We start from the raw sequence: 22346 nt of genomic DNA, 5'->3' as shown, positions 1-22346 counted from the left end.
TTGTAAGCCTGCCTTTAAATGTCCATTGCCGCATCGACAATGAATGGGGCGCTTAAAGTTAAATATCTCCAAAACTACAAATGATTTCAAAAGAAAAAATCTCAAGCATGCATGTCCACAGTAAGGTGGAATTTTTGAACTGTGAATGGAGTTTCTAGGTGAACGTGTTTTTTTGAGGTCCCTATACCCTAACCCTAACCTTCCATCCGCCTCCATTCTAAATCTCTGAACTTTTAAAGGAGTACAATTCTAAAACTATGCAACATTTCAAAGATTCCTTTTCAGGCAAACATGTCCAGAGTAAGACGAACATTTTAAAGTATGAATGAGGTTACTAGGCGTAAGTATGTAGTTGTAAGCCTGCCTTTAAATGTCCATTGCCGCATCGACAATGAATGGGGCGCTTAAAGTTAAATATCTCCAAAACTACAAATGATTTCAAAATAAAAAATCTCAAGCATGCATGTCCACAGTAAGGTGGAATTTTTGAACTGTGAATGGAGTTTCTAGGTGAAAGTGTTTTTTTGAGGTCCCTATACCCTAACCCTAACCTTCCATCCGCCTCCATTCTAAATCTCTGAACTTTTAAAGGAGTACAATTCTAAAACTATGCAACATTTCAAAGATTCCTTTTCAGGCAAACATGTCCAGAGTAAGATGAACATTTTAAAGTATGAATGAGGTTACTAGGCGTAAGTATGTAGTTGTAAGCCTGCCTTTAAATGTCCATTGCCGCATCGACAATGAATGAAACCAGGTTTCCTGGTGGAACTTTTAAAGGAGTACAATTCTAAAACTATGCAACATTTCAAAGATTCCTTTTCAGGCAAACATGTCCAGAGTAAGATGAACTTTTTAAAGTATGAATGAGGTTACTAGGCGTAAGTATGTACTTGGGGCAACGGATAAATTGACTGATATCCGTAGAATAACTTGTAGGAGTGTCCTGGTTCAAATCCAGTCACCACCTTGTAACTGAAACCGAATCTGGCCAATTCGGTCTCTTCGGACAGACGCTCTACCAGTTTAGCTATGCTGTTGGCTGAGAGTTACAGGTTTCCTGGTGGAACTTTTAAAGGAGTACAATTCTAAAACTATGCAACATTTCAAAGATTCCTTTTCAGGCAAACATGTCCAGAGTAAGATGAACATTTTAAAGTATGAATGAGGTTACTAGGCGTAAGTATGTAGTTGTAAGCCTGCCTTTAAATGTCCATTGCCGCATCGACAATGAATGGGGCGCTTAAAGTTAAATATCTCCAAAACTACAAATGATTTCAAAAGAAAAAATCTCAAGCATGCATGGTCAGGGGATCTTAGAATAATCTCACATTCTATTCCAATTCACTTTTTAAACAATTATTTTACTGATTTTCCTTTCAGACCCCAAATTAGATATTGCTCAATTCTTTAAATATTCACTTCCAATTTGAAGCTCAGATTATACTAAGATCCCCCGGGCCCTGTGAAGGTATCTTAGTATAATCTGAGATTCAATTCGAATTCACTTCTCAAGTCTATCTTACTGATTTTCGTTTCAGAACCTAAATAAAACATTGCTTGTTTCTGTCTGCTTCTGTGATGTATGTCCTGTAATGTACTTTGTGTAATGTATTGTCTATGTCCTGCCTGTATCTTGAACAGTGACGTCATGGACACAAAGCAAATTTTGGTGAAAGCTGACAATAAAGTTGTATCGTATCGTATCGTATCGTATTGCTTCATTTTTTCAATTTTCTATCCCACCAAAAAATCAGGAAAATGCTCAATTTTTCTGATATTCTGCTTAGTATTTTGGCTTCTTTTGATTTGGGACTGACACTGAGAAAAGCTCAAAATAGTTTTTTTTTCCAAATCTTTCATCCCAGAATAAAAATCAAAGAATGTCTTTGCCATTTTTCCAATTTTCTAGCCTACCCAAAAAAATCAGGAAAATGTTTCGTTTCGGTAAAATGTATTTTACCGAAACGAAAGTTAAATCCAAAAGAATCACTAAGTGTGGAGGCCAAAATCGTCCCCCCAAAAACCTGTTAGGAGTACGTTTCAGGCAATTTAGAGTTGATTGGTAGTACTTTGTAGTGACGATTTTTTTGGTCCCTAACATTCATCGAGCTCTGGCTATAAACACATATCGATGACATAATGTATCAAAGGCGCCGCTACCTTCACACAGGGTGTGATTTTTTTTTCTACTTTTGAATTGGGATCCTGAAAAGTAACATTCGTATTTAATTTGAAATGCATTTAGTTATACTTATATTAACCTTATGAATTTAATTACAAATACATTGGACATAAAAAGACAATAGAATTGTAATACTAGTCATCAAGCTACTAATATAGACTGAAGTAATTAAAGCGGGTCATGTTTGCATGTTTGGAATTGTAACAGCTGAAATCAATAATATATCAGTATTCTGATATTAACCTGCGGGCCGCTTTAAAACTGCACCACTGGGGTTTCTTAGTTGTCTAATGTCTTGTATGCTCTTCAGCAGTGGTGGGAGAAGTAAGGCCCAGCATCCCTATTCTGGCGGCAAACATTTGTCAAGATTTACAATGTGTCGACGTGTTGTGAGCTTGTAGATTGACAATTCTTTGTGAAAAGATTTGGTGTAGATGGTAACAAGGCAAGCGGGAAAGTAAAGTTGCAACTTTACTAAGAATAGAGGGTTTAAGTGGTGAAGTTAATGTAGAAATACACTGTGCATCTAAATACTAAAAGTATAAGTATTTCCTTCTCATCGGAATATTTCCTGTCTCTGTGTCTCAAGAGATGTGTCACTGTTTATGAACCAAAGAGTTTAAGGTTCAAAGCTCCTAAAGAACATTTTCATTGTCCATCTCAATCCTGAAAAGGTGGTTTAAGTATTATGTACTCAGTTGCATGGTTCATGCCACCATGGCTCAAGAGAAAACTCTGGGGTTTATAAACCGAAGGTTTAAGGTTCAAAACTCCTGGAGCACATTTTCACTGTCCATCTAACTTCTAAAAGGTGGTTTAAGTATTACGTTCTCTTTTGCATTATCCATACCTGTGTGGCTCAAGAGATAAACACGGGGTCTGAAAGCAGAAGGTTTGGGGTTCAAGGCTCCTGAAGAACATTTTCACTGTCCATCTAAATTCTAAAAGGCGGGTTAAGGATGACGTTCCCAATTGTACCTTCCATGCCAGCGTGGCTTAAAAGATAAATCAAAGGTTCACAAAGTAAAGGTTCGAGGTTCAAGGCTCGCTCAAAACAACTCAAAACAACTACTAAATAAAAACTAAAAGGGTAATACAACTAAAAAAACAATGGAGCTGTGGTCAATACAAACTGGTGATGAAAAAAAAAACAATAAAAAAATGTCTCAAACAGATTCATGTGAAAAAACAGTGGCCATAAAATCACAAAAAATACTAAAATAAAAATCTTTAATTCATATGTAAATGTATTAAGCTCCTCCCCCTGGAGGTGGGCTCCCTCCATGCTCCTCCCTCTCCTACCGGAGCTAAAAGAGGGCGTGAGGAGGGAGGCGGGCTTCATCCATGGTTCTCGCCTTAAAAAGACCGAAAATTGAGGTCTTCCCTGACCAAGATTCAAACCCACAACCATCTGCTTGTGAAGCCTATGCTTTACTCTTGCACCACCAGGCCTTTCACATTAATTAGGATTTTGCGGTTATATTTAAAGTTAAAGCAAGAGGTGACAGGTCAAAAGATGAAAATCCACAGCAAACACCTCTACCCCTGACAGAATGACTGGATCTACTAGATACACCCTCTGATGATCAGGGAAAGGGTTCATTATGACACGACTGAGATTTAGGTTGTTTAAAACCATCTGTTAGAAAACGTTTACTCTGGCTGAGTCTGAACCCAGATTTACACTTTCATTGAAAGGAAACAGAGAGAGAGATGTTTCGTAATGTCATAAAAATTCATACCCTTTTTGTCATTTATAAATTCCTTAGTTTCAGATGATCAAAACTATAGCAGTTTTGGTGTTAAATCAAGTAGGCTACATTGTTCTCACTTTGGACTGGACATTAAAAAATATGTCTTAAGTTTTCAACTATAGTTCCTCAAACAGTGCTGTATTATGACCACAGATCCTCTATGATTAGCTGAATTAAGTTTAAGAAAATACCACTTTGCACTCATGGCATGCAGCATATCAATCAAATCAATTATCAATTTTAGGCTGAGCCCCATACTTCGTTTTGAGGTATTCTAGTGACTCAGGGAAATTAGCTAAATTGAATCCAACCACTTAAATGTGATGTATTTATTGCAACAACCAACCAAGAGTGTTGCGAACAGCTGAGTTTGTAACAAAATGAGGAAAGTCACAAACGTTTAAATTATTTTATTAAAACTAACTTAACCCCATATGGGTAACCGGTGAGCCTCAGGGCTCAATACTAGTGTATTTTCTGTTTTGTGTTATTGTGGGGAAAGCTTTGGCTGAAAATAGCCGATCGACAAGCTCACGTGTCGCAGTGAGCTTGTCGATCGGCTATTTTCTGCAAAAGCTTTCCCCACAATACGGATACTGGGGTGGTTAACAGTGCTTAAAGGTCCACTTTGGTAGACGTGTGGGTTGTGTAGTTACTTGCCATGATGCATCTCCAAAGGTGGGCAAGAAATCTAAAATAATGCTCCATTGCTCATCCAAAATATGCTCATTGAATTCCATTGTATGCTGAAACAGCTCTCAAAGTCACTCTTTTAGCACAAACGAATGCAAATAAAGTTGATTCAGACAATATAAAACATCACCAAACCCAGTACCGTTTGTTTTTAAGGCCAACATCCTGTTGATTTTGCCATTTTTATTAAAAAGAAAACCCGGACTGGATCCACAGATCAGGATTCGGATCTTCAAATAGTAAAATCAGCAGGAAGTTGACATTTTTATTTAAAAAAAAAAAACAGTACTGGGTTTGGTGATGTTCTATATTGACTGAATCGCTTTGTTTGTGTTCGTTTATGTGCTAAAAGTGTGACTTTGAGAGCTGTCTTACCATACAATGTAAGCATATTTTGAATTATCAATTTCTATTCAATGGAGCAACTATTTTAGATTTCTTGTTCACCTTTGGAGTTAAATCAAGGCAAGGTAACTAACTACACAACCCAAACCTCTACCAAAGTGGTCTTGTCCTTGTCCTATCAACCAAAATCCAAAAGGCTGAAGTGCTCCCAGTGAGCTTGATGGTGAGAGAGAATACAGAAGTGAAGTCCAGCCACCTTTTTTATAGAGGACAATCCAGGTGGGCCAGATCTCCACTGATGACACACTCCGCCCTCCAATCATTCTGAAACACATGACACATGGTTAGTAACCATGGCAACCACACCAGTTACCCTGACAACCCCCAGAGTTGTCACAAGAATTGAATATAAAAATAGATAGCTGTGCTGTGAACAATTTAGGCTGACAAGAACAAAGTATTTTTTTTAACAACAGGACTGTAGGGCATTTTGTTTATACTAAAGTATTGTATGGCTTCATTTTTTATGACACAGTACGAGTTTAGTATGACTTTTCTCATATACTATTGTGTCAAATCTGTCAATGTAGGAACTGAATTAATAACAAGCTAAACTCCTTTTTGCATCATCAACTCCTCCAAGGAACAGGCCATGTGATGTAGTTGGCAGGGCTTTATTGAAGAAAATGTGAAATTAAAAACAAACAATTAGACAAATAATCATACATTACCAGGTTTTTTTTTTATAGCAGGGTTACATGCTGATACATATCCATTTGATGCATATCCCCACCCTGGCTCTTAATTTGGTGACAACATTTACCAGATTATTGAATTTATACTTATGACCAACACTAAAACATCACTGTTTTCACCTGTTTCTCACCTTGTTTAGTCCCACCCCACTCAGAACCTGGTAGGTTGACTACAGTTGATTGATACCTGTCTCCCCAATGAGCTTGGTATAACATGTACTTAGCCAACTGGTTAGTGCTGCTGCCTGTGACATGAGAGACCAGGGTTCAAATCCCCATTTACATGCTTGTCTTTGATGCTAGGTTAAGAATTTGAACACCTCTCTTACTGAAATGAAAACTACATTTGAAATATATAATTACATTATTTTATTAACTATAATAATTCTGCATCAAGCTTGGCACAAATGCTATTCAGGAGCCCTTGAGCTCCAAGGGGGCACATGGCACACCGTTGCTCCAATCCGTACCAAACTCGTTCAGGGGTCTGGCATGAGAATAATCATACCAAAAAACCCAAATAGCACACATATGGGATGCTGCAGCAGTTTTTAACACTTCAAATAGCCATAACTCGTGGCCATTGCTCTGATCCACGCTAGACTAGATGTGAGCAGCCTGAGAACCAGTGCAAATTTAAAATTGCACTGGTGACACTAACCAGAATCTAACCACCTGAGATGAAGCGAAATCATCAGATTGATAAGGCTTGTCCGTGTGTAAACACAAGGCATTCCGTTTTGAGAGACAACACTGGCCTTACATGACGACTAATGCTACAGTATTTGTTGACATCTTTGAGGAGGCCTACGCCGGTATGTGGGGCAGGCAGGCAGGCTTGAGTTGCAGGATAAGTTAATTTCAGCCCCAAGTAAAACATATAGTCCACACAACAACAGTGTCACAAGTTCATCAACAGCACACACCAAGGAAACAGAAGGAGATTATTAATCTATAATACCTGACGCCAGTAGCGCTTTTGTGATTGTGATGCATATTATATTGGTAGAATCAAATTACAAAAAAGTGAATTTGGTTTTCCCTCTGCATAAATTGTTTTGTTTTTGATCACCTGAACAGCACAACCTGATCACCTGGTCAATAAAAAAAATTAATCATATAAAATGGTCTGTATCAATTTCAGTCTCTTTCAAAAGTAGTTCTCCGAGTTGTCACTACATAGACTTAAAAGCTTCAGATGAGCCTCTAGAGTTTTTGGCATGAAAACGTTTCAGAACCACAGAGTTAAAGGGTTACCAAAATGTTGGGTCGTTGTTTGTTTGTTTTTTGTTTGACAGGGATAATGCACAATAAATATATTGCACCAGAGAGAGCTAAATTATATCTGTAGTCCCTACATCTGTTGTTTTATGATAACCAAGCACTGTCTCTTGCAATAAATGTTATTAATGTTCTAAGTGGAATCCTCCTTATTTGCAGGCTTCTTGTACTTACAAAACTAGTCACTAAGGGGCAGTGTTGACCACAAGTCTGCCACAGAATGAGAAGAGAAAATGAGGGGAAAGAGCTCTACATTTAATTCAATAGCTTCCTGATCCACAGGTCTCAGATGCCATCAGTCGCATATGAATACAACAGAATGCAATTCTTCTGACCATCTTTGCTATAAAACCGAAACAAATTGTATTATCTACACAGGTTAACAAATGGTTGTGAAATTCATGTTCTCAATTAAAAGCCTTGATTTAACGTCAAAGAAAAAAAAGACATGAACAAAGAACATATGTTTAATGGATGCAATAACATTTATTTTAACATGCCAGTAAAGGAATTTTGGGAGGGGGCTGACAAACAGGCAATATTGCACATGAATTAAACTTAAAATGTGAAAATCCAGGGTTTGCACAGGGTCAAAGTGCTATACCTGCTTCTAAAAAACAAAACAAAAACCCAACAACATTTCAGCTTCTATCAACAATAAAAGCATAAAACCTTTGCCGTAATAATAACAGACCACTTGGGCTGAACACTGACCACAGCACGCATGTACCTGTCTATAAATAATGATCAATATGACCAATATTGTACACGTCATATATGGTTCAACACAGCACAGCTAATATTTATTTTCCCTTTCATAGCAGTTTTGGACACAGCTATAAATAAAACAATAGTCAAAGTATGACAGTTATTAACTGTCATGTAAGAATAAAAAATGGCCACTTGCAGAAAAAACATGTTTAAATAAAATAAAATAAAATGAAATAATATACTGAAGGCAAACTGTGCTCTTATAAAAAGGAAAAAAACGAATAAGAACTAATTACAGTTGCATAAAGTTTCTGTCTTTGGACAGTATGTTGCATGTTGTAACCATTTCAGTGACGAAGCAGGGCATGTGTCTTGCAAAATGTCAGTAGAGTGTGCCATCTTGATACAATGAAGACAATATATAGCACACTTAAATATATACAGTACAGACAGGGACCTAGGTTTGCAGCTGGACCAAAGCACAATAATCGAGAGAGAGACAGACAAGAGACAGACAAGAGACAGAGAGACAGAATGTGCAGTGATGGCAACGAGGGCCCCTGTTATAACTACATCAGTGTTTTATATTACCAGCCATCAGCTTTGTGTCTTTGACTGAGGCATGGTTGTCCTTAACATATGCTCTTACTTCATACTCAGGCCTGGTGGGGATACTGTCACACAGTGAGGGGCACTAAGAGACAGAGGGGGGTGTGGTCACAGCTGTCAGACTGCCAGGTTCCAGTCCGTTCACTGCCCTGCTGTATAAACAAAACAACAAAAACAGAGACACAAGGCAAGGTTACTCTAGCTGAGTGAGCTACAACGTCACCGTTTACTAAATTAACACCGGAAGCAAATGAGCTCATGTGACTCATGAACTGGAGTATTACCATACTCACAACATTCCAATGTAATTGCTAGTTAAGTGAAGCAAATTAAAATCTTGTCAATTTTTGAAGCAATGCTACAGGACTCGGCGCCACTAATGAATACAGATGATTGTGACTGTGAATTAAAAGATGTGATTATAGGAAGGAAAAACAAAACAACATAGCCAGCCAGGCATCAGGGTTTTTAACTGTCACGATCCCGCCTGCCAGTGCCTCTGCTAAACAACCCACAGGAGCCGTTGCCAACACAGAGGACGACGCGTTGACCTGAGAAAGCCAGCAGGTCACTTGTCAATCTGTCCTCATTAATCCCCCCGTACAGGGTAGCACACACACATGCTGACATCAGTGGATCTCGTGCCACGTGGAAGAAATGGTTGGCCAGGGTACAAGCAGCATCGGCTGCCTGGAAAGCTTGAGTGGCATACTGACAGACAGGTTCATCTACTTTAAATTTGGGAATCACAACTTGGAAGGAATATCATCAGCGATGTATACTGTACCTCTAACATCCAATGAAGGATTTTTAGACCCCCCCCCAAAAAAAACATTAATATTTAATGTTTAAAATAACCCATTAAAACCCAGAAAGAATCTGAGTAATTTTTGATTTTAGCGATGGCTATTTAAAAATGAACATTTTTGAAAAATCTTGAGGGTTTGAAAAATTATGAAAAAGTTTGAGAACTACCGATTCAAAAGGCATTTGTAGAATCGGCCTCTTAAGGGGTTAATAGGTTCAACCTAACACCTTCCTGCATTGCAACGAGAGAATGCCCTTGTGTGTCTGTCCCCTGCATCTGCATGCTCAGCCCTCACACAGCAGAAACACTAGCTGCTGTCGTACCATTGGTCCCAGCTCGTGTCGCTGCCGTACGACAGAGGGAGCTGGTGACAAATACAGTAGAGGATATTAGAGTGACACAGCACAAACGGCCCAGATGACATTTGATACATTTGTGACGGTTCCACTTACTATTACATTCTTCTAAATCTCTAATAATATATTGAACACCACCCCCCCCCCCCCCTTTCAATGACTTCATCCGGTGACCAGTTTGAGAAGCGTATCAAATATGTTTTTGTTTAAAAAACGCAGAATACAAAAGCCCACACTAAAACCAAGACCTCGAGAAATAAACTGTCCAAAACCATGATGAACAGGGTGGGCTACCTATACCTAAGGCCGAACGCAATGCAGAAGCAACACACGGCGAGCAGACAAACAAAAGGAATGAGATGGTATTAGGTTAGATTAGTTCTAACAAAGCAGTAGGAGAACACCATCACCACCTCCACCCCAGGGCCTGGTTAGTGGCGAAGCTTTCATCTAGCCTGCAGTGATTATATATTGGTCCTATTTGAGACAGGAGCCTGGTTAAAGTAGCGGTTGCATGCACGTATAATCCCCGACACACAGGTATAAACGGGAGGAGGAGCTAAGATTACCCAGAATCAAGGCAGGGAATATCACCCTCTCTCTCCTGCTGGGGAAAAACAAACAAACAAACACAAACAAAACATACAGATGTCTGAGACACTCCACATCTCCTCCGTCCTACATCAGTGTCAAAGGCTTTAACTGTCCCCATTGTCCATGGTCACAAAAACACGTACTGTATCCGTGCTCAAACTGGGTGCAGTTAGTTGAATACAATGGCACGGCTACTACTGACTAGTCACATTACATCATAAGATACATGTTACTACGACTTGTACATAATAAAAAATAAATCAAGTGTTTGTTCTCACTCATCACACATGACTAAGACATGAGTCACAGTGTTTGCAGAAATGGAGCTGGGGGGGGTGGAGAGTGGGACAGGGGGTTGGGGGGGGCCTTCAGTTTTACTCACGCTTTATCGAAATACGACGTGTGGAGCGATTGGGAGAACTTAGCCGTGTTGGCATTGATCGCGTTCCCGTTGTCGAGGGTATACGCCCTCCTGGCCTTCTGGTCTTTGGCGAAGTTCCTGCAAGCGGCGAGCTTGGACTCCAGAGCCTGCAGGGGGACGAAGACGCAAAGACAAGAGACATTAAGACTCTCCCGCCATGTTTGGAAAGCAAAGGCTTCTAGTAAAGCAGAAGAGACATACACTGTAGTGGCAGGGTCAACGTCAATACTGAACATGAGAGGTAGAGGCTCAGAAGGAGTGACTCACCCCTACTTTCCGGAGTAGATCACTGACGATGTTGAGGGCTGATATTCTGGCAGAGGGAGTCAGCGGCGAGTTGTTGCTGCAGCCATTTGATAGCACTGGGGTGGAAAATAGAATGACAATGACTCCGACATGGCTCATTGGCAGGTGATGAGCTCACACTCGCAAATACATGAATAACTTCAGAGGAACAAGACAATCGATGGAAACACTTTTTTTTTTACACTTTCTTTTTATTCTTTTTCATTTTTAGAACCAGCAGGTCATCTTGGGCATCACATTACATTAAATTAGTACATTTCAAGTGTTTTTAACACTCATTATGTTGAAGAGAGGGATCCTATTCTAGAGCAACTTCAGTCTTTTAGAAAGTTCTCGGTCTGTTTCTCCTTGATGGTAAAGTCCATGGCAGTTTGCCAGCAGATATACAAATGTATCACTCCTATTTATAACAGCATGGTGAACAGGCCTTCAAATTTTGCAGACAAATAAAATAAAAATAATGATACATAGAGAAATAAAATACAAGAAATTGATGGAACCACTTTATGGGCAGTGCATCTCTTACGTATGCTACAGGCAATAGCCTGGAGTGACTTGATGGATGTGAAAGAGGGACAGCTTACAAAGATACCTGTAGGGTTGGCAAAGGCGTTGTCCAGTCCCTTGTCCAGTGGGGTGGCGGGGAGGGACAGGGAGGCCTGCACGGCTGTGTCCATCTTTACAATGTCCTGAGTGGGCGAACTTGGAGCAGACATCCTTATGTCTGTCTGCCTCTCTCGCACATTGAGCTCCTGACGGAGGTCTGTTAACGAATGAGCAGGACACATTTTTTCATGATAAATACAGTAGAATTAACGCTCACTGTCAGATTAAGAAAGCATACATATAACCCAGAATTAGTTTTCAGTGGGGACACAAATGACAACAAATCTTACACGTCATGAGAAAGTAGTGCTGTAGTTGTAAATTCACATAAGTCCAAGAGATGGTCAGCTGCAGCACATGCAAATGAGCGAACGTGGTGATTGATGGCTTGGCGTGTATAACAATGCAGTCAATATTCACCTCTGGCCTCGTCCTTTAATCTCTGCACAGAGACCAGCAGAGACTCCTTCTCATCTAGCTCGCTCTCCAGGAAGGCGTTCCTCTCTATGGCCTGGTTCAGACGTTGCTCAAAGTCCTCCAGAGACACGATGGTAGCCCTGCACAAAAGTAGTAATGGAAGAGGTGTAGAACTGGGCATGAGCGCTTCAAATCAATACCACGAAAGAAAGCTCAATATAGTGAAAAGAACATGGAGGGAAAGAATCAACATGCATTTCATTTAAATCGCCGGTTCTCCCACACACACACACACACACACACACACACACACACACACACACACACACACACACACACACACACACACACACACACACACACACACACACACACACACACACACACACACACACACACACACACACACACACACACACACACACACACACACACACACAATCTGCCAATTAATGATCATTCCAAGACAACAGATTAGTATCTCAGGCGTCTTTAGCAGCAGCATTGATTTAAATCCAATCTGAGCCAATTATAGCAAACAAGTCCATTTGAGCCACCTGCTCCCAGTAATTAGAACAGACATTTACTATTGGTGTTCTGTTTAATCTGAATAGAGTGTGCAAGGCGGAATCAGATTATGGCATGACAAGTAGCAGGGCTTGTGAAGAGATACATGTCATGAATGCTAGAACGCAATGTCATCAGGTGAATGGATTGAGTATACCGGACGATCAAACAAAAATGGATACACATTACACACAGACACACACACACACACACACACACACACACACACACACAAGGAAACCATCACTGCATCCAAACCAAATGTGCGGGGTTATCTTGTGTGTCCTGGAGCTCCTACTGACCTTTTGGCTCTCTCTAGGTCATCGTTGGCCTGCTCTAGCTCTCTGACATATTTATGGAGCTGGTCCTTGATGTTGCGGGTCTGGCCAAGGTCATCCTCCAGGATGGACACCTGCTTGTAGCTCTGAACGTAATGTTGTTCCAGTTTCTCCTGGAGGGAAGGAGGGATATATGGGGGTGTTCACGTGTGACCGTTTGCATGTAAAATCTACCTCCCCAAACAGACTTAAAATGTATCATCCATTTTTCAGAGACTCCACGGTTTCTCCCCCTACTGCTTCACCATTCTCAGGCTGGGAATATTGATGCGTGACCTATATTCCCACCAGCCCGGGCACAATCAGCTCAATAGATATGCCTGGGCCCGCCTGTGTTGTCTGACCTATATGTGCTGTTGCCGTCGCGTCAGAATCAATTACCACCAACCAACACGGGAGAGACAGTACTCCGTTTGCCCTGGAGTGTCATTCAAAAGATTTCATTATTAACATGGCGACAATATCTAATAACCAGGCCTGTTCAGAAGGTTTCAAAAATAGCTGCTCTACAAGCTTATAAGGCATCACGATGCAATGTGTTGTGAGCTTGTGGATCTGCAATCTGTTAACCTTTTTGAAAATGTTTGGCTATAATGACATTCCCAAAACAGGGATGCCAGGTTTAATGTGGTTAAACACAAGAAGGCTGCACGTGAGCGCGCCATTAACTGTAAATGCAGAGTCAATTCGGACAGTCAATTGTGCACGGAGAGAGAATGTATTCCAGTGATGCGAAGACATAAACGTCACGTGGGCCTGAGTTACCAACCGGGCATTTTAGTTTACAGAAAGGTGCAATTTAATGATGTGTGTGCAGTCTACCGTTTGCCCTGAATAACCAAGCAGATGAAATAGCTGGTGCACATCTGATCACCGCAGGTGGCTAGGTTCCCATGGCTGGAAATGTAATGTAAACACAGGCACAGAGACGCGTTACAAGGCCCCCCCCCCCACCCCCACCATGTGCTAATTATGGAGAGAGAGCACGCACGTAACAGAGGCGCTGTGTGATGCATTATGTATGAGTTTCCTACAAAATGAACACAGCTGGAATAATCAGGACATCACTGGCACAGAACAGAACAGGTGCCAAATGCTGCTCGGCAGGGAAAAGAGCTGAGGTTGTAAAGAAAAAAATCACACCCTGTGTGAAGGAAGCGGTGCCTTTGGGGCGGGGCTTAACTCATTTCAGTTCGTCCCTATTGGTGGTCTGAGTCCACTTACCAAATTTGTACTTGGTAGCATGCTGCAAACTGGAATGGTGGCTGTTTAAAGCCCAGCCAATGGGCAGACAGAGGGGGCGGGGCTTAAGTAATTACAGTTCGTCCCTATTGGTGGTTTTAGTCCATGTACAAAATTTGTACTCCCTAGCATGCTGCGAACTTGAGTTATGGCTGTTTAAAGGCCAGCCAATGGGAAGACAGAGGGGGCGGGGCTTCAGCAATTCATGCTCGTCCCTATTGGTGGTCTAAGTCCACATACCAAATTTGGACTTGGTGGCATGCTGCAAACTGGAGTTATAGCTGTTTAAAATCCCGTGCTCATCCCGTGCTTGGGGGTCTCTGGACCCCTCTTTGATAACTTCAGCAATTCATGCTCGTCCCTATTGGTGGTCTAAGTCCACATACCAAATTTGGACTTGGTGGCATGCTGCAAACTGGAGTTATAGCTGTTTAAAATCCCGTGCTCATCCCGTGCTTGGGGGTCTCTGGACCCCTCTTTGATAACTTCAGCAATTCATGCTCGTCCCTATTGGTGGTCTAAGTCCACATACCAAATTTGGACTTGGTGGCATGCTGCAAACTGGAGTTATAGCTGTTTAAAATCCCGTGCTCATCCCGTGCTTACACGGACATCATCCCGTGCTTACACGGACATAACATACGCTGGGGGTCCCTGGACCCCTCTTTGATAAGCAGTGGCACGTGTGGCCAATGAGAGGAGAGATGGCATAGGCAATCTCCAAGTCTGTGTGTGTGTGTGTGTGTGTGTGTGTGCGTGTGTGCGTGTGTTTGTATGTGTTGCTTCTTTGCCGTGCTCATCCCGTGCTGATACGGACGGACGGACATACGGACAAAGTCAAGTGTAGAGCGATTGGCACCGCTAAAAAGATACTCTTGCTTCAGGAAGTGAGATTACCATTTTGATTACAGTACATACATATAAATTCATCATTTTGAGCCAGGCCATCTCCAGTACTCCTCATCACAATTTACTTGACATACTGTATGTCAGAATCAGACAGACTGCTATGGCCCTTCATACCCCAACTGGATGGGCTCCTCTGCTAAATAAATTAAAAAGCAAACAAAACCATTCAAGGAAGCAGCAGCGGTTACAATGTGATTACTCTTCTGCAGGAGACTGCACTCAAGGGCAGGTTATGAAATAAGATGGCTATGAAAAAAAACTTCAATTATTTAAGTCAAGGGTATGGAAGACATAGCTGGAGACAAGCTGCTGGGTTGGAAGCTTAGCCATTGAAACCCTATATACATACTTAACTTCATTGTACATCAATAGCAATAACTGATCTACAAGCTCAGAATGCATCGCAGTGCATTCAATGTGCATTACAATGTATGCTTCACATTCACACACCAACGGCCAGACACTGCCGCTCGTCAGTGGAAGTCTCTTGCTAAAGAACGATTCGACGCAATGCCAGGAGTCAGGGTCGAACCAGGAACCATCTGATTCCCAGAGACGATCTATCTCCAGAGCTGCAGCTGCCGCCCTTCAATCTAACGACACAGGACACATTAACTGGCAGCTCTGGACTATCTCAATTGGATTTTGTTCACAATAATTCAATGAGTCAGACCACATCAGGATATCTACAGGTTCTGGATGACCATGCAGGGGTGCTATGGGCATTTTCTGGAACAGTAGCAGCTTCTTATCTCATAGAGCACAAAAGTCAGCCTCTTCACCGAAACAGAGATTTGCACTGATAGTATGTGTATTGTATTCCATATGTTAATGTAATATATTTTTAATGTAGATTTGTTTACAAACTTCTGCCCCAAAATAGATTTTTGTTTCCTTTGTTTCAAATGTAATTATTCCTCAGTCTAAACGTCCTTACGAATCCCCACCTTGATTGAATCCAGCTCGTTCTTGAGTCTATGGTTCTCGGAGTGCAAGTCCCTCATGCGGTGCTCTGACTGCCCAAGCTGAGCCTCCAGCTCTGCCTCCAGCTCCCTGCTGCCCTCCTGGAACTCCACAAGCTCCTCCTGGGCCTCCTGGTAGCTGTTGGAAAGAGAACATTAAGACATCAAGCTGGACATAAAGAGGGCAGTATACAAACTGTTGGCAAGTACTAACTATGCCACCACAAGGAAAGAGGACAGCACATTGGGAAAGCAGCTTTTTAAATGGTATTTTCACTCCTTATTTGACACACCTAAATATTATAGAAACTCAAAGCAGCATAGCAATTCATGATTCCAATACTGCGGCATAGCTATGCATGAAAAACAAATAGTTTAAAAGGATGTAGCTGCTAAAGGAGATTTTCTGTTTGTCATATTATTATCCATGCCCATCTCTACCACAGAAGAAAACCACAAAATATTTACTGTTAAGTAGATCAATAAAGCTTCTCAGAAGGATAATTACTTCTGCACTGCAGTAATGTTATTTCTCTCCTCATGAACATTACAATCTAATAAACACATTTGTCCTGTTAGAACAATCACTATACATCTGTTTGTACGTGCGTGCGTGTGTGCGCGTGCGTGCGTGCGTGCGTGCGTAAACCTTAAAAAAAGATTGCCGATGTGATGAATGATGCCATCTGTCATGCTTCTCAAACTTTTTCCTGTTTACTGGACATTAGCAGTTATGAGCTTGTCAGGATTTATTTATCAAGACAGGGATATTCCTTGAGGTTCACTTTTTGTAATCACAAAAGGTTTATTAAATTGAGCATCTTAACTGGAGGTGTAATGTGAAAACTGTTTGGGCCATCATTTTCACTTATATTTCATTTTCATCATATGTTCTCCAAGGGAACAGATTATGCAACCTTCAAAGTTCAGACCACCAAGTACCGTACATATTGTCGTTTTTCTGAACCAGTTCAACCACAAGAATTAAATCTTTCACAAGACGGAGAGGAGCAGAGATTCTGAACCAAGAACCAAAAACCAAGACGCCTCAAACATGTTTTAATTAATTTCATTCTGGACTGTTAACAGCTTTGATTGTATGTTACAATCATTCACCTAGACGGTTCTTCTCCATTACAAAAACAGTGGCCCCCATCCAGTGGCTAAGGGAGAGCAGACTCAGTGGTTGTTATGTAACTTGTCGGTTTATCCAGCCATGGAAGAACACACAGACAGAAGAATCTAAAAATGGCAGCTGGTATGCTAGTGGCATGTGACCGGAGGTGCTGGGGGTGGGGGGCATGGAGCCAGGGTGGCCATAAACAGTGTTTCCCCCGATGCTCAACAAGGCAACACGATGAGAGCAATGAGTGCACGAACAGCAAGATCCCTCTTTCTATGAATGCAGAGCCCCTCCTGCTCTTTGAACTGTTTTTTACTTGGTTGAACCTGAGCAGATATCCCTTTGTTCTCAGCGAAACCCTTTCCTCTTTCATCAGTCTAGACTAAGACTAAAATAATCCAGGCTAACAGTTTGTAGGAAATACACAAGCTCTATTTTGTGACTTAAAAAAAAAAACACTTTCACATAATATAGCATTTTTCCTGCATACAAAACCCTTAACCACGTAAACCCTAATGTTTCCCTCAATACCAAATGTCTTTGCCGAAAATAAATTATCTATAAGCTCGCGACACATCGCAGCTTGTAGATCTGCTATTTTTGCAGAATATTTGCCCCAGATTAGGGGATCAAGTGGGTAAGCAGCCCGACCTGTCTTTTAAAATGATCATTATTTATTTTAAACATTGAAAGTATTTGCTCCCTCTTCACTTTTCACGCTTGTTAACCACAATGCAACAAAGTTAACCAAAAATATAGACACTTGCATAACTAGGTGAAAACCAAAGCTAATTTCCTGGCTGGGTGTGTCTGTTGTCCACTGAGACCTTCCTTTAGTGACTATATTGTGTACTGCAATGGGAAAATGCAGAGTACAGCTAATTTTAGCAGGCTTAAGAGTGTTGTTCATTATGTTTAGCTTCAACAATAGCAGGAACTCAATGACATCAAGTTACATAAACCCATTCATAGACATGCAGGCAGACACAAAGGCATGAAAGCCTCTAAGTTCAACATGCAATGGGATCCATCCCTTTAAAAAAACAAGGTTTTCAAGGAAACCCACTGTCTGTTTCATAATAGAGCTATTTCACAATGTAGAACAGGATCTGATACGACTGATCTTTCATTGAAAGCGACAGTGAGAACGTCAGGTTGAAGAAAGCCAGATAAGACAGGTGGGGCGTTCCTGCGGTTAGGTGTTCCCATGGCGCTGTGGCTCCCAGGCACATGGCGTGAATGTTAAAAGTTACATCTTGTTATTTGCCAAGTTATCGGAGAGCTGAAAACAATGGTCAAGTCAAGTTATCCCTATATGTGTCAGTATGTCTATGGGAGTGTCTATATTAGGGCTGGGCGTCATATAGATTTTATAAAATGATATATGATTATATTTCAATATTGAGTTATGAAAGATCTCTGTAGTACCCAGAGATATGTTCATAATACCCAGCGGGCTCTGGTTAGTTGGGCCTATGTAGCCTAACTAACACATGAGACAAATCCCTGTCCAACTATTGTGCTTGGCAAGAAAGGTATGCTGATGATGACACAGCACATAGCCTAATTGAGTGTGCATAATTTGTGCCTGTTAACGTACCTTGTCTTGTACTTGAGGGCAAGTGTCTTCCAGAAGTCAATTTCCTCATCTTTTGAGGAGAATTTTGGTATTGTATCTGTTTCCATGACAAACAAATCTGCGAAAACAATGAAAATGAGAGTGATTACTGCAATGTAAAAACAAACAAACAAAATGCATAACAACATCGCACACCACTGTCAACATCCTTCATTCAGAGCTGCTGCGGCGTCTCACAACCACTAATACAAACCTTTCAAGTTAGGAGGCTAAATTCATTTTTAAGCCTGATTTATACTTACTGCCCGTAACAAGACGAGGGGGTGTGGATAACACCAACCCTCATCAAGTCAGAGGATGCCGGACAGATCAATGACTTAACCCGTCGAGGGGAATTAATCAAAGCTGCCTCATCCCACAGACGCCTACAGCCAAATACACCCAGGCTTACAGAGAGGAAAGTGCATTATCAATTCTTCAAATAGAGATTGAAATTTTAACTGCACGGCCTGACCAAAGTACTCCTTAATGTTCTTTAAAAACAATGGTGGGATTGATAAATAATGACACGAAACCACTTTACTGTGGTTACAACCTCTATCTGCCTCTGAGAGTATTCCCTAATTTGACCACACACACACACACACACACACACACACACACACACACACACACACACACACACACACACACACACACACACACACACACACACACACACACACACACACACACACACACACACACACACACACACACAACTATTAAGTGTAGTGTCAAAAGTCTTATACTTCTGGCACTATACTGGTTGCAGAGGGAGTTCTGACGTGTGCTCCATACAAACTGATGTCCACAAGTGTCCGTTGAGTTCATAAACAAACGTTTTATTCTGTAGCCGATCTGTCACTTCAGCAAACAATAAATAAATAAATAGTCAAACACACACAGACCTCCAGCTCTCATGAAACACAGTCAAAAACTGGTTTGCCTCTGCCACTGGCAACACCTGCGGCTGATTAGGGACAAGGTTAAATACCCTGTAACCCTGGGACAGGGTTAAATACCCTGTAACCCTGGCACCCTTGGCCTTGACCAAGCCCTGCAGTGACATCAACAAATTAGATAGAACAAGGCTCATATGGCTCTTACACCATCATTGAAATACTTTTCATACACAGTAAACCCTATATATGCAATGATATTTCATAGTTAAGATATCCGTCATGATTGTGACACCCCATTTAAGCACCTTGACTGGAGCTTTAAGTAACCTTTCGCATTCTGCGGGACAACAGCATAAGTAACTCATTTACCCTAGATCTTCTTTGTCAATGTAAGGCTATCGCTCATAATGCTGTATCTCTGTGTCCTAGATAATAAAAGTGAACTGAGGATTTTTTTAAAAAGTGACAGTCCCCGAGGTAACGGTGTAGCAAGGAGTCCAATCCATCACAGGGACTCATTATTAGACAGAGACGGCTGGAGGTAAACCCTTCACTTGCATACCAAAACAGTTCTGAGCAGCAGAGTGCAATGGGAATAAACCCAATGTCTATATATAGGTGCAGTACATCTTATTATGAATGCTGTTGTCACATCAGCCTGCAATCATTACAGACAAAATCAAATAGCTACAGTATGTGGCCACGGGCTGGGCTGTGGGAATCCTGTACAATGATACTTACAATGAACACTTTATTTAACCCACATAAATAATTATATAAAAAGTCATGTTTCAGTTCTCTAGAGCTGTCACAGTGCACAGCTTTCTGTTTCCCTGTTGTAGACTAATCTATTGGTTGATTTAATTTCCTTTCGCAAGTCGAAAAACATGCTTCTCAGAAATTAGTAGTATGACAACTCCTGAGTCCTGAACTTTTACCAAAATAATTCTTATTGGTTAAAGTTCACTCTCACATAGCCAATAACTACTGTAATACTAATTCAATGTGTCTAAATAACTTAACAAAGACTTTTCAATTCAAGGATAGTTTAAGTTTACTGAGCCAGTCCACAGTGAGAGGATATTTATAAGCGTTTCACTGGGCAGCCATTAGTCTGTAAATAGGACAACAAGCAGTTGAATCCGATTTGGTATAATTCCAACAACTCCATCAGGCCTTTTGGAAATTCACACAAAAGGCAACTAGATCTGGCTGAAACTCACAAACTCAAGATTGGCACTGTGAATGGTGCATGCATGCTGCCAGGCATCAGATAACAATACAACACTGTCTTCACTCAACAACACAGAACCTTTTCAGAAAGACGGCTTAGAACTTGGAAAGTCACAATTAATGACTGACCAGTAAATGCTTTAAAATGCCTGAAAATCTGTTATTTTCAGCGAGTGAGACTGAATGAAAATTAGGCCAGTCAGAGGGTAAAGAGGTAAAAAGAGTCTTCTGTTATGAACAGTTGCGCTGTCCTACTGAAGAAGCAAGTAATACTGAGCTGTAGCATCCACTTACAGAGACACATTGGTGCCCAGTTGCCATGTCATAAAACATAGTCCCAGCCAACAAGTGGTATGCTTTGACAAATGCTGCACTGCTGAGATACAGTATAAATATAAACACAGACCAATTCAATATAAACACAGACACCACAGCAAAAAGGGGGAAAAAAGCCTTCTCACAAAAGGCCTTCTCACACAGCCTTCCATGGAGACAACAGATCTAATAGTCTAAGTCAGGCAGTCTACATTAACTCAAGAGCCTTTAAGAGATTGAAGTATTGTTTCATTGAATTATCATTCTTTAAAGCAATTTGCCTATTTTGTTTGCCTTACATTTGTTTTGTGTTGAAAAATATACATGTCCTTCACACAACTTTGATTGATTGAATGCTTTATAAATAGTTTGTAAACAGTACAGTGGTACGACTTTACAATGATTGTTAAAAGGATAACACAAAAAAGTCCTTATATTATTTCCATTGTGGTCCTGGGTATTCTATTCATCAAGGGTGATATTAAATAACGTGAGATTACATAATTAAGTTTTTATACCTAATCGATAGCTATTCTAAGTGAAGGAAAATGTGTGTTATTTCAGTGTGTGTACACTTTGATTTGGTATCAGAGCCTTACGTCCAGAAGCTGATGGAGCCAGTGTGACAGATGCTCCCACCCTCACTACTATGCATCCACATTTCCAGGAAAATACCAACAGTATTACGAATGTCACATGGTAAATGACAAGCAATATCTATAGCAGATCACCTGACACAAGCAACACCCACCATGATAATCCAAGCATGGAAGGACAACAATGAACAGAAATGTTGTCGTCGGCGTGTATAAAAGAGTAGGCGAGTATAGTCAATCTACAGTAATAACCGTTATAGAATGAAATGCGGACATACGCGTGTAAAAACAATGACACCATGAAACGAATGAACAAACAAACGGGCTAGTGCTACTGTACTGTGACAGACAGGGTCAGCTGTCCAAAAATGGGTGTGCAAAACTCAAAACAAGCGCCCAACGCGGTTAGCTAAAAACGGCTTAAATTGTATTTGAAACGGTAAGAAATGTTACGAAACGTTTCGCCTGTGATTATATGACTTAAACATTGAGTACCTGAACATTTCATTCGCAGCCTCGTCCAAAACGGTGATGTTTTTCAGTCCATTCAGTCTGATGGCAGGTGAAGAATACAGCTGAGATGAACGCTTCTCACTGTCGACTCCGCATCCCATAGGCGGAGGGGAACCTCGCGCTGTGATTGGCTTAGACAACCAGACCGGCCGTCCCACATATGCACGAAGGTGCTGCCTGCCAA

The 22346-nt window shown here is 41.0% G+C and overlaps 1 protein-coding gene across 4 annotated transcripts; it reads right to left on the bottom strand.

Moving 5' to 3' along the window:
- Nucleotides 1-7464: 7464 nt before the first annotated feature.
- ndel1a (nudE neurodevelopment protein 1-like 1a) lies at nt 7465-22249 on the bottom strand. 4 transcript variants are annotated; one of them, XM_084079313.1, is made up of 10 exons: nt 22145-22249; nt 18583-18679; nt 15845-15998; nt 12711-12859; nt 11845-11981; nt 11411-11581; nt 10780-10874; nt 10474-10619; nt 10067-10104; nt 7465-8485 (listed from the first exon to the last, which is right to left on the bottom strand). In XM_084079313.1, the coding sequence occupies exons 1-10, from the start codon at nt 22155-22157 to the stop codon at nt 8475-8477; spliced, it is 1011 nt and encodes a 336-aa protein (XP_083935439.1). In that variant the 5' UTR covers nt 22158-22249; the 3' UTR covers nt 7465-8474. The 4 variants fall into 4 exon arrangements, with proteins under 4 accessions (XP_083935439.1, XP_083935440.1, XP_083935438.1 ...); XM_084079314.1 differs by having other exon boundaries at nt 10067-10101; XM_084079312.1 differs by lacking the exon at nt 10067-10104.
- Between the last annotated feature and the right edge of the window lie 97 nt (nt 22250-22346).

This window comes from Gymnoscopelus microlampas, assembly GCF_963454915.1.
Source record: "Gymnoscopelus microlampas genome assembly, chromosome: 14".
Lineage (NCBI taxonomy): Eukaryota > Metazoa > Chordata > Actinopteri > Myctophiformes > Myctophidae > Gymnoscopelus > Gymnoscopelus microlampas.
Note: the sequence above shows the minus strand (reverse complement) of the source record. Positions and strands in the feature narration are given on the sequence as shown.

Excerpts from the sequence above, each read along its gene's own strand:
- ndel1a (XM_084079311.1), bottom strand. Across the intron at positions 15,999-18,582 it reads GCCCTCAAGTACAAGACAAG|CTACCAGGAGGCCCAGGAGG; the intron begins GTACGTTAACAG and ends TCTTTCCAACAG. Across the intron at positions 10,620-10,779 it reads ATCTACTCCGGAAAGTAGGG|GCTCTGGAGTCCAAGCTCGC; the intron begins GTGAGTCACTCC and ends GTCCCCCTGCAG.